Source organism: Bacillus rossius, chromosome 1 (assembly GCF_032445375.1).
Source record: "Bacillus rossius redtenbacheri isolate Brsri chromosome 1, Brsri_v3, whole genome shotgun sequence".
NCBI classification, from domain to species: domain Eukaryota; kingdom Metazoa; phylum Arthropoda; class Insecta; order Phasmatodea; family Bacillidae; genus Bacillus; species Bacillus rossius.
Window position 1 is genome coordinate 339,653,193 of NC_086330.1, and position 13,738 is coordinate 339,666,930.

Below are 13,738 nucleotides of genomic sequence, written 5' to 3' on the forward strand. Positions count from 1 at the left end.
AGCGTCAGCGCACTCTCGCCGACGAAAACAAGATGGTGGTCTCCAGCAACGAAGACAAGATGGCGGACATGACATCATACTAGGTGACGATATATATGCTTTAAGAAAAGTGGTGGGAGTTAGTCTGCCAAAAGTCACCACGGGGGAAGGATCGGTCGCCATTTTTATTTTTTTTTTGCGCTCGTCGGGTTCGAACTGAGGACTCCGAGCTCCGTGTCGTTAATGTATGATTTTTAAATATTTTTTATTAATTGAATTTTTTTATAAATTTTAAAAAAAATTTCATTAAAATCGGATAATAAATAAAGATTTTAAAGATGGCGACCGTAACGTAAATTGCAACGGTGACGTCATCATCCAATATGGCTGTCATGGCATCCTAGTTTTCAAGGTCATGACCTCGGCGGCTTAGAGCGGCTAGCTCTTAGGAGTTTTAAGCCGCTTTTAGGAATTTGGGTTCTTTCTAGGGCAAAACAACTTTTGAGGATTTTTCGAAATTCTAATTTTTGGATTGTGGAATTTTTTGAGATCTTTTGGCGGAATTTTTTTCACAGAAATGTAAATTTTGACGAATTTTGAGGAATTTTGGGCAATTTTTGCCCAATTTTGGCGAATTTTGAGGGTCAAAGGTCAAGGTCAAACTTGTCCCGTTACGCTATGTCCCGTTACACTCCTCCAAGATGGCCGCCGTGACGTCACAATCCAAGATGGCGGACCGTCTCCTCAGGCTCCTCACCCAGAACCCAGTCCCAGTTCCGGCTATCCTATACTACTAACGACGATTATTTAGTTTTTAATCGATATAATTTCACATTAAAAACTATTAACAATTTGGCTTGCCACAACAGTAATAAAGGGGTGAAATTTTTACGTTCATGCGTCTTAGTTTCATGTCACAAAAATCTTGTTTGAAGATTACTTTTTATTGGTAATGTTTTACAAAATAATCGTTTATTACTTTTATACTGAAAATTTGCATGGGAGACACATAAATAGTACTCCTTCCTACAACTCTGGTTGTATTTAAAATTTGTATTCCTACAGTTTATCAAAATAATTTTTTTCCGCTGTTATAATAGGATTCCAAATAACATAAACTTTACATTTTACCGACGAATATAGCACTAATTACAGCACGAGGGGTTCTGGGTTAGTATTCTTGATAATGCATAGTTGTTTGTTGTGCTTTGTTAGGTAGATTTCAAAGAAATACTACCTATTGTACACGTTATCATGGTGCGACTTCAGGAAAAGTTTTATATAGTTTTTCGTTTAATGATCCACAGACCCCAAAAACCATCGTCAAATCCAAATTTTTGTGGACATGATAACTGCCGTAAATTTTCACAAATCACTTCCAAACTGATACATAAAATATAAAATTGGAAAATTCTAGGTAGAGTTCGTTAATGAACAATATCCAACCAAATGGTTGGAATGGGAAAGTTTTTTTTGAAAAAAATAAAAATCGCTATAACTCCAATAATATGATGAATATCACATCCGTTTGAACATATTATAACTCATAGGAGTAATACCAAACAAGTTTGTCTAAAAACATTTTTAGTACGACCGACCAGAGCTGCAAGGGGTGGAAAAACATTGGTTGGAGGACAAAAAAAATACTGTTCTTAGGCACACCATCGAATTCGTTCGATGTGTTCGTAAATCTTATAATTTTTGACGTGACAACGTCTAATAAATCGATGAACGCCGGCTGCACGCACGAAAAAGTGTCCCGTTACGTACATTGTCCCGTTACGCTGTGTCCCGTTATGCTCATTGTACGCTTGCGCCGCATCTATCTCTCTTCCACTCGATTGGAACAACCATTGATTTGACTTTTTCGAGGCACATTAAACTTGAAAAACTCCCATTCGTTTCATACTTTTCCTATCATCGTCCATCCTTAACAGAATAACAAAGATTGGAAGAAGTTAAATAGCAAACATGTATACAAGTTATAGTTAAAATAATCTCTTCGTTAAAGTAATAAACATATTTGAATTAAGGAGTGCAAATAAAAGTAAATTTATCAATTAAATTGTAGATTTAATTTCACTCCTTCTTTGTATCCATACAAAATAGTGATAATTCAATAAAAAATGATTCAATTTTATTCATAAAAGTATGCAATCATTTCATCAATGTTTTGTTATGACGTTGTCACGTTAAACTATTGTCCGTAAACCGACTTTACAGACAACCAGTGTTTTACACTGCGACACTTCTTTTGCTACCGTACGACGGGTGGCCTATACTTCAGGCTTCATTCGCAACTCGGTAGTCTACATCACAGGAATCAAAGTCGCTGGAGCAGAATATCGCCGCGACGGAAGTCAGTCACGTTAAATTAGTTAGGGGTATGCACTTTACCCCAAAACAATTTTTTTTATGAAAACAATTTTTGATAACAGAAACCATTCTTGCAAGGGGTTGAAAAAACCTGGGTAAGGAATAAGAAAATAAATAAAACTACCCTACTATGTAAACTATCGAATCCATTCTTATTTTTGTTTAACTTTCTAAATATTGTCTAAAACTATTGTTGAAATAAATTTTTATCTAACCTGACTGCATGTTTTATCTTCCATACTAGGCAACATTTTATTTTTATTCACTCTATTTCTGTAATATTCTTAAACCTGCAAATAAATATATTATCCTATACAACTGTATGAGGATCTAACATACAAATATGGAAAATTTCCTATTTATTTAACTTTATTATAAACAAATATAATTGATATTACCGTGGAAATACGGAACATATCTTCAACATTCGTAATTTATTTTAACACCTTTACATTTCAGTTCTCGAAAGGAAACTGATTGTACCGTGACCGAAAAGAATTATTCTTTTATGTACATATATAGTGACATAAATTTCAACACAACATGGATATATTTCATTCTGCATTTTAAAACAAAAAATTAAATCTTTATAAATTTAACTAATTAAGTGTTTTATATTTATAAATTACAAAAATTAGCAAAATTAAACTCTATTAGACACAAATTTTAATGAACAAAAAAAAATTTTGACAGTCATAAATGGTATTATTTTTAGTGTTCACAGATGTTCACAGCTTGATAATAGGTTTTCCAGAAACAAACAGCAACGAGCATTGTGTAGTTGCTGGATATGTCAAAGGTAGTTTTCTTTCGCTTCTACCAAAACAATTGAACGTAACCGCTTAACTTTTAAATCACTATAAAGCAAAAACTTTTAAGATCACTCCAACTATAATTTACTATTATCATAGAACAGCAACTAGGATTCTAGTGTATGTAATAGCCAAGGTAAATTATTTTTCATCCTGAGATCTAAAAGTATAAATACTTATAAATACCGCGCAGTAAACGAACTTCACTTATTTTTATGAGAATCTTCATCCGAAATAGACATATTGTTCGGGCAAGACTAAATTATAAACAATTTTTTCAAGTTAAATAATTATTTCTGTGTTTATAACTGTGTGTATTCCTTTTCTTATCAAACAAACCCCTTACAAGAAAACTGACTTTTCAAAGTAAAAAAAAAAATCATTACTTTTGTAAAAATATATACAATACAATCAGTTTAATATATTGTATGAATCCTAAACTTAATATAAAACTTTGGCTGAGGCAAAGTTTGATGAAACGAATTAGTACCGTAAAATCATGGGTTGAAATTTTAAAAAATTTAAAACATTCGTAATATCAAATTCTTTCGAATTTATTTTAAATTATATTAATATTGTCTTAAACGGAGGTGCTAAGCAAATTTTTACACTACTACGTTATTAATGCACGGGATTAAAAATAGTGTTTCAAGGTCAACAAATAAATAATTTCATTAGTTGGCATGTAATATGAAATTTGTTCTAAGCTTTTTAATGATGGATGCCTTGAGTTAAAATATTCGTTATATTTCGCTGCGTGGAAAATGAGCAAATATTTAATTACTCATTGTAATATTGGAGAACATAAATTTGCCATGTATATAAAGCTATTAAAATGTTCCAGAAATTTATAGAAGTTCCCAAAATATGTGCAGAAAATTGTTTTCTTCCTAATCTACTTACACAAGTATATTGAGCCGAAAGGGAATTTTTTTTAAATGTAAAAATATGTGCAGTTTTGTCCCGATACCAATTTTGGTCTTGCGTTGTTCAATTGGAGTTATAACAAGCGTTACATTTAATTATTTTTACTCGTGAATAGTTATTAAACTAAACATGATATGAATGCAGTTTTACACGACATAATTTTTGTGAAATTTCCCCTTCTAATCAGCTGGCCATTACAAACATCAAACAATTACGCCTATTCAAACTTACCTAAACAATCATTTATAAAATAATACATGTAAATGATTGGATATTATAGTTTTTTTGATAACTAAGGACTTTTTTTATTTTTCTGGTTATTTTCTATAAAATAAAAGCTTAATAACTCATATGAATATATAAAAACTAATTGTGCTTGTCTGTGGTATAGCTATACTTATAGACTATATCAATAAATTATATACGTAATTGATTCACTGAAATAGTTTATTTTATAACCTTGGCTGTTACTGAAAACTTCACTATAATTATCAGAGTAAGCACGCACAGTTGCACAATTAAACATTATTTCTATTTGAATGCAACCTTGAAAAATAAGCTTCAGTAATTAACAGAATGTTTTTAATTGAAGCAATTATTTAATTAAGTCAAAATAAATTAACTTAAACAGTAATATCCAGTCAACCAAACTTCATGTAGAAAGATCAGTGAAAAGACATTCAAAGACAGTTCAGCAACTAAAATAAACTGTAGGAATTTTAATTCATATTAAACCTAGAACAGTTTCACTAGATTCTTAATCGAATCTCCTATTTAACTATCAATCTAAAATATTTATGTTCAACTGTTATACGCGTTCAACGTGGCTAGGACCAGTGCTGCTTCCAGAATTTAAATGGAGGATAAAAAAGAAAGAGGGTTCAGTTTAAAATTAAACGAATGCGTTTGTCAATTATCCCAGTAGGAAAAATAATAATACAGCGTAAACTGTAATCAGATGTACAAAGGTAGCTTTACTCCCAAAAAATAACTCTTCCTCGCAATTGGTTCTGCCTCTATCCAGAAAACAGAAAGCTACGTCAATTCTTGGAAACATTAACTTTAAAGTGCTAATATTTTGCATATACTTTTGGAAACATTAACCTTTGATTCCATTGTTTTTTGTTGCAGGTGTTAGTTCTCCGTAGCACGTCAAGATGATTAACATAGCAGGTGTTGTTTCCATAATCCTCTTCTATGTTCTCATCCTCGGTGTTGGCATTTGGGCTGGGCGGAAGAAGGAAGCCGGAAATGACTCGGAGGAGGAAGTCATGCTGGCCGGAAGGAACATTGGTCTCTTTGTGGGCATCTTCACTATGACTGGTAAGTACGTCACTATCATGTTTTCTTCACTATGACAAGTAAGTGTGACACTACAGTGCATTACTAACACGAGTAGGTAGTGTTTTCCGTATCGTTCTCACTATGACTGGTACGTACTTCATTACCGTGTGTTCTTCCTGTCACCGCCGTGTTCTCAATTTGCCTGTTTACAATGACGTCACCACCGTGTCATTTTTGTATAATGAATGGTATGTACTTACCTGCCCTGGTTTCATTACTATGACTAGTAAGTACGTCGCTAGTGTCTTACTCTTACTGGTAGGTATGTCACTGCCGTATCTTCTTATTACTTTTCTACAACGCCAACGAGCAGGATTGTAAACCTAATGTTACCAAACAAGTAAAGCGCGTGTTTTTGCAGAATATCATTAAAATGGTTAAATTTAATATATTTCTTTATTACTTTCATTTTCCAGCATGACATTAAAAAAATTGTAAGCTAGTGGAAGGGAAAAAAAGCATCATAGCCACTAAAATTCAGTGGGATAAATTGAAAGTGATATAATTAATTGAAACCCTCATGTGAAGAGGTGGAGCTATCTATAGGCTCAGCTTTTTAACCACTACAAAATACAAAGATTTTTCAAAGCTCGTTGTACTTAACGTTAGGGAGTGATAATCGCAAGCAGACAAACACGTGTCACCGCACAATACACGCTCGCAACTCAACTGGTAGAGCGCTGTTGTATGAAATGATGACAAACAAGACGAAAAAGAGACGGAATGACAGGACACACACCTTGCACGCCTGGAACTCCGTCGTAGCCACTTACAGGTTGTCGCATCTGGCGCGCGTCTCGCTGGAAAACGGTATACGATCTCTGTGTCCTTTCTTCCATTGCCGCCCGCGAGCCCATGTCGGCATTCTCTTGATTCGTGTACGTACACTATGCATCTCTCGCTGGAGATCCACAGCACAAATGACGACCGTTGCTGTGAACTACGCGTTTATGTCTTCTACTGGAAAGCAGTCCTCCAGCGCTTCGCCGGTTGAGTCCAGAGCATGCATCCGACGTTGAATGGTGTTCTATCAAACCCTAGCGTACGTACTACGAGTTTTGAATCAAATTGTAGTTAGGGATGGCAATTAGATATCTATACAACGTAAATATCGATATTTTAGTTAATTTGTTCAGATGATATCGAATTTGAATAGAATAATGTTTCCCAAGTAAAAAAATACATTAATTAAAATTATCTGTAAATAAATTTTGGAGGGAAATATAATAAAATGATGAACCGAAGGAAAGAACAATACTTATTATTTCAGAGGGGAAGAAGACAAATATTGGAGTTCACAGAAGGGAATTTCATACGTTGGTACGTTGAAGCATTGCAATGCAGTGTCAGGTCGACTGTTGAGAAAAGGGAGTGGCCGGTGACGTCAAAGTAGATTCTATAGTAGAATATAATAATAATAAAATAGGTGTATTTACTTTTTCGCTAGAAAAAATCTACACTTGTATTAGGTAATTCTTTTATATTAGCATAGATTTATCAAGAACTCTATACAACCTACACTTAAATGATACTTTAGTAATAAGTAGAGCATGGGTAAAAGTTTGCATGTCGATCAAAAATATTGATATTTTCAGTGGCGATGTTCTGTCGGTATCGATATAATTGAAGTGCGTATCGAAAGATCGATACATTTACGTGTTTCCCATCCCTGCCTGTAGTCCCGGATGTGATAGCCCGTGGTGCTCGTGCTTGCAGCGACCTGGGTGGGCGGAGGTTACATCAACGGCACGGCGGAGGCCATATACACGTCGGGCCTCGTGTGGTGCCAGGCGCCGTTCGGATACGCCCTCAGCCTGGTGTTCGGTGAGTTCGAGGAACACAGCTCCACGTGTCCCTCTTGCATTCCGTATCCTCCTTATTGCATTGTCTCATTTCCAGCATTTGTTCTTTTGGACGTGACAACGTCTAATAAATCGATGAACGCCGGCTGCACGCACTAAAAAGTGTCCCGTTACGCACATTGTCTCCGTTACGCTCATTGTACGCTTGCGCCGCATCTATCTCTCTTCCACTCGATTGGAACGACCATCGATTTGACTTTTTCGAGGCACATTAAACTTGAAACACTCCCATTCGTTTCCTACTTTTCCTATCATCGTCCTATCCTTAACAGAATAACACCGATTAAATAGCAAACATGTATAAAAGTTATAGTTAAAATGATCTCTTCGTTAAAGTAATAAAAATATTTGAATTAATGAGTGCAAATAAAAGTAAATTTATCAATTCAATTTGTAGATTTAATTTTACTCCTTCTTTGTATCCATACAAAATAGTGATAGTTCAATAAATATGATTCTATTTTATTCATAAAAGTATGCAATCATTTCATCAATGTTTTGTTATGACGTCACATTAAACTATCGTCCGTAAACCGACTTTACAGACAACAATTTTTTTTGCTCTGTGCCCATTCCTGCGAATACCTGTGTTTAGAAAATTATTCTTTTTGATGTGTAACATCTCAACTCTCGGTATACGCCATTTACTGGGAGTCATTTTCGTGAATGGAACCTGAAGTCTAGGAACGGACCTGTGTAACAACCACGTTGCTGCAATCTGTGGCGGATACAAAAGTGAAACTTCATAGTGTTCACTGTTTAGTAAGTTTTAAAAAGTGGGCCAGTATTTTAATAAAATTCCTGGTCCAAAATCAGGTCCAAAGCCGAGATTTTGTATTTTTTAAAAACTCTTTTTTTCGCCTTTATCGGAGCCGTTTCATTAAATAATTTAAATTTCGGTTTGCTAATCAAACTATTCAATAGCTGACTTAGCTGCACCAGCAGCGAATTCTAACTGCAGGTGCGGAAACTACGTGTGTGATTCGTCTCAATAAATAGAGTTGGAAAAAAAACAGTTTACGTACATTTATCATCGCTCGGCATTATTTTAAATAATTCTACATTAAATTTGGTATCCCAGTTTGGTATTATGAATGTGTATTTGTAACACGATACATGAATTAGCTCTTTACCGAGGTTACATGTTACACATCTCTAGCGAGCACTGAAACATACGCTCAACGTGTTTTGTTTTGTTGATTTTTTCACCGTACACACTTCAGTGTTATTTTGCTATTAAAAAAATTCTGGGGAAATATTCATAGCCTAAACATTGCCCTTATTAATGAAAATCATGATCAATGATTAGAAGGTTATTTTACTTCTTAGTTTCCACATCTGGGTAGTGCGTGCGTCGTATCTTCCATTGCCCTATTATTGAAAAACAAGTCCCACCAAAAGGTTAAACCCATTAGAAGATGTATTAAATAATATTTGTATTTAAATTGCTAGTGGAAATTGCTTCTAAACCGGTATTTTAAAATGTTTTTGATGCCTAGCTAGCAATTTTTCCAATTAAAATTAAGGCGATAAGAAATTTTTCTTTGAACTTTTTTAAATGTAACTTTCTTTACTAATAACGAGTTTTAAAACAAATCACCGTATTCATGCAAGGAGGATGATCTTACTATACAAAAAGTCGTCAAAATGTACAAATATCCAAACAATAAATAAATTCAGAAATGGAAATTATATAACTGCCTATTGTTGTAATTTTTTTTTAGAACTCTAAATGCTGTGTTGTTTTACAAATAATTACTTAATATTGTATAATTGAGAATTTGAAGAGCGTTTATAATTAATAAGTAAATTATACCAGAATTTTAAAATCAAACAATAATCATCTTCAATCCACTGATTGTCTTAAACTTTTAGTGGGACCTGACTACTTAAATAATTTTTGAGAATTTTAAAAAAATTCTATATGTTGGGGTAAAGTAGATCCTTAAGTGTCTTTGAGTCTAAAAAAACAGCATTTACAGTCCACCACTGAAGATTCCCGTACTTAATGTGAAGATTATTTATTTGTGGTCCCCACAAATATTTCGACAGTATAAACCTTAAAAAATATTTTGTGGAGACATCAAAATATTTTTTTTAGACTCAATAAAATCAATTTATTAGTGACATCAAAGTTTTGCTGACACTGGTAAGAAAAAAAAATAATTGTGTTCAGGGGGTGTTCGTTCAGGTCTGTATGATTATATGGTGTGTGAAGCCATTTTTATTTTCTCCCCCTAATTGTTGCGCCATGTAGGTTATACGACCAAAACATTGGCTTAAGTGTAGTGTTCGCAGCGTGGAAACAGTTTTAAGTGACCCCCTTTTTTTATGAAAATAACTGCTTTTAACTTTGAAGATTCTAATTCTACTAACCATAAACAGGCGTGGTCAAGCATCATTTCCGCAATGTTTTGGGCGGAAAAGTTTGACGATGTTGAGATTAAAAAGTGTCTTCAACTACTTCGCAGCGTACCATCTCCTGACAATTCCTAACTCAATTGCTGTGTGTGTACTAGGAAAAAAATGTTATGTGGTGACATTAAAAAATTGCGTTTTTGGTATTAACAATCTTCAACGCGACGATACTCGTGACGCAAAGAAACGGCTAAAATAAAAAAGATATTAAATGCCTTCTCGTAAGATAATAGCCCCAGAACTTGCGTTATGTGACATAAGGATTCCACGAAAAAAAAAACAACCTAGTTTAGAAAGGCTAACCCAAAGTTAGACACCTGTTATTCTGGATTGCTAGTCCAGTGTAACACCACTGCACCGGTTGGTTCCGTTGAATAATTTCTGTTCTATCATTCGTGCTGAAAAATACCTAAGAAATAAATGTTTTACGGTTACAACAAACTTTTGCATGGACAGAAAATTTAGACGTTGTCGGAGTTTTAAAACTTTCATATTATTGAAATTCTTTGAGATTTCTGGAGAGGTTGTTTGTACAGATACATTTCACTATTTTAAAGTTTTACATTCAACACAATTCAACCTTGCCGATTATTTGAGTGGCTGTACTTTTACAAATTTAAAATATATCTCATACGTTTTGCATTAATAGTTGGGAAAGTTGCATTTCTAACGTTTTTGTTCAGTAAGGATAAGAAGGATGAAATGGAATAAAAAACTGGATTTTTTTTAGATTTAAAGTAAATTTTACATGATACTACCTGATATGTTTAATTTATTTGAGAAAAAAAAAATTATTTCATATTGGTTAGTCTTTTAAATCCTCGGAATTTTTATGATTTTATAAACCTTAAAATAAAAAATAAATTTTTATGAAAGAAATTTAAACCATATGACGCAGTATCCACCAGAATTGCCTTTAAACCCAAACATTTTCAGTTATTTATTCAATTTGGTTCTCCTTGTCTATATAGTACAAAAATGTTAGAAATTCAACTTTTGAAGCTAATTATGCAAATATGTGCTATATATATACCTATACACACACATTTTGTTGAAGTTCGAAAACTCAAATAGTCTCCAAGTTTAACCGCGTTAAACGTAAAAATAAAAGAATGACCTATAACGGTACATACGCTCTTAAATTACTACTTCAAAGAAGCAGTCGTCTTCTACGGTAATATAACCAGACGTTACGTTGCTACTCTGGAATGGTCCTTGAAAATTTGAAAGGCCAAGGCTGTTATTGGTCAGGTCACTCATATCCTAAGAAGGCGACGAGGGTTTGATTCCCAGCAGGTTAGAAGATGGATATTTTACAAGTGGTACACCATTGCATTCCGAAGCTTCTACATTTCATCCATCTCTAATGGCTTGGATTTAAACGACACGTCAAAACCATGATTGATTGATTGATTCATACATTCATCCATTCCCAGAATTAATTTTGGTTTTACCGGCACTATGCTAGTCAACACCCGCATTGATTTAAAAATTCGCGTCATTAAAACTCAAAACTAAATGAGCGGAAACGTACACAGCCCAAATTCTTGATAATACAAAATGTTCATGGCAACCAGCTGTGAAATGTCAAGGGATGTGAGCTTACATAGGAGCAGGGGCGCAACAACTAAATTTCCAAAGGAAGGGCAATATACCTTTTTATAAAGAATCATCGATCCCCCCTATTGAAGCGGGGGGTCCGGGGGTCCTCCCCCGGGAAAATCTGTATTTCAAGGTGGAAAATGGTGCTATTTAAGCAGTTTCATTATCTAAAAATTGATTACACAGCACTTCCTTTGCCCCCGTTTGCCCCCACTTCAAGGTTTCAGAGGGGGGGGGGAAATACCCTTGCCCCCCCCTGTTGTTGCGCCCACCATTATTAAAAAAAATGTTACATAATTTAGCTAACGTGCGGGGTTTTATAGCTCCATGTGACGTCAACACTTCACAACCGCACCGCTTATGAAAGACCACGGCTTATGAATATTACATCGTAAGGTTCCGCCTTTGGCCCCCTAGAGAGGTGGTGTTGTGGATATGCACGACGGTAGATGAAAAAATAAACGACATTTTCGTCACGACAAGCAGACAAAATGATTTTGAGATCCCGATTTGTCGGTCCGTCGACTGCAATTAATCTTTAATCTATCCAAGATGCAAATTTATCTGAAGTTTTAAATTGTATTCCACAAATGTCTTCAATTCAAAAAGAACAAAAATAAATATAAATAATATGGAAAGGCTATCAATCAAATTCACGTAATCGTGGACCTTAGTGATATATTAAATATCCGTTTGTATTTATTTGAGTTTTTGGATTTATTTTTATAAATAAAACATGAATATACAGGTATGAAGAAATTATTATTTCTATGGAACCAAATTCTCTTAAGAAAATCGTAATGTGGAAGGCAAATCAAAATTGTTCAAAATAAAAAAATTACATTACAGACGAAAACAGATGAAACAATAACGGTAAATACAGATAAACATCAACTTTGAAAAAAAAAAAACAGCGATAAATAGACGAACACGTGTCAGCTCACTGGTGCTTCTAGCGCGGCATCGACTCTAAACACAAGGCTATAAACTGGCGCGCTGTCACCTCGAACATAGGAGTAATATTTGAGTTGTAACCATATCATTGTATGGCAGAGAAATGAAGATAAAAGGGTAATGCAAGACTACTAATCCGCTATTCTTAAGCTCTTTTTTTTTCAACAAGACACCAAACAGATATCTTTAGTAGTTTTGAAATTGGGATATTTATTTTTTTTTAGCTCTGCATACTGTATATGGCCAAAATCAATACAAACAGATATTAAATATATCGCCTAGGTCCACGATTATGTGAATTTGAATGATCGCCTTTCCATATGATTTATTTTTAGAATGTTCTGTTTAAATTAAAGACTTTTTGTGCAGTATATATACAATTTAAAACTCCAAAATAAATTTACCTCTTGGATGGGTCAAAAATTATTTGCAAATCGACGGACTGACAAATCAGGATCCCAAAAAAATAATTTTGTCTGCGCGTCGTGACGGGAAAAGTAGTTTATTTTTCATCTATCGTCGCGCATGTCCTCAACTCCACCTCTCTAGGGGCCTAAGGTATTGCTAGAATCATCCGAAGAACGTATCTGTAAAAAAAAGGGTGCGTAACCACGTCATGTGGATAAGTGTTTTGTGTTTTTTGACGTAACAACGTCTAATAAAGCGATGAACGCCAGCTGCACGCACGAAAAAGTGTCCCGTTACACACATTGTCACGTTACGCTGTGTCCCGTTACGCTCATCGTACGCTTGCGCTGCATCTATCTCTCTTCCACTCGATTGGAACAACCAGCGATTTGACTTTTTCGAGGCACATTAAACTTGAAACACTCCCATTCGTTTCCTACTTTTCCTATCATCATCGTCCTATCCTAAACAGAATAACACAGATTGGAAGCAATTAAATAGCAAACATGTATAAAAGTTATAGTTAAAATAATATCTTCGTTAAAGTAATAAACATATTTGAATTAATGAGTGCAAATGAAAGTAAAATTATCAATTAAATTGTAGATTTCATTTCATTCCTTCTTTGCATCCATACAAAATCGTGATAATTCAATAAAAATGATTCAATTTTATTCATGGAAGCATGCAATCATTTCATCAATGTTTTGTTATGACGATGTCACGTTGAACTATCGCCCGTAAACCGACTTTGCAAGACAACCGATTATTTTTTTTTTGTTTTTGTTGTTCTCCCTGTTCTCTCGTTCCGCCGACAATGCGTCCAGGCGGGATCTTCTTCGCCAACAAAATGCGGAAGCAGGGCTACGTGACGATGCTGGACCCGCTGCAGGACACGTTCGGCGGCCGCATGGGAGGACTGCTGTTCCTGCCGGCGCTGTGCGGGGAGGTGTTCTGGGCGGCCGGCATCCTCGCCGCTCTGGGTCAGTGCGCGCGCGAGCATCAACACCGGCCGGGTCACGTTTAAACCTAACAGAACACCATACTGGCTTCAAC

The 13,738-nt window shown here is 34.8% G+C and overlaps 1 protein-coding gene across 1 annotated transcript in view; it reads left to right on the top strand.

The window, feature by feature from the left end:
- The window catches only part of LOC134528221 (high-affinity choline transporter 1), a 46,480-nt gene that overhangs the window by 12,804 nt on the left and 19,938 nt on the right, over positions 1-13,738 (top strand). Inside the window, exons 2-4 of the mRNA XM_063361643.1 lie at positions 5,226-5,417; positions 7,155-7,262; positions 13,510-13,665. Of these exons, the coding sequence (XP_063217713.1) occupies positions 5,252-5,417; positions 7,155-7,262; positions 13,510-13,665 (430 nt within the window). The 5' untranslated portion in view covers positions 5,226-5,251. The remainder of the gene's footprint in view (positions 1-5,225; positions 5,418-7,154; positions 7,263-13,509; positions 13,666-13,738) is intronic.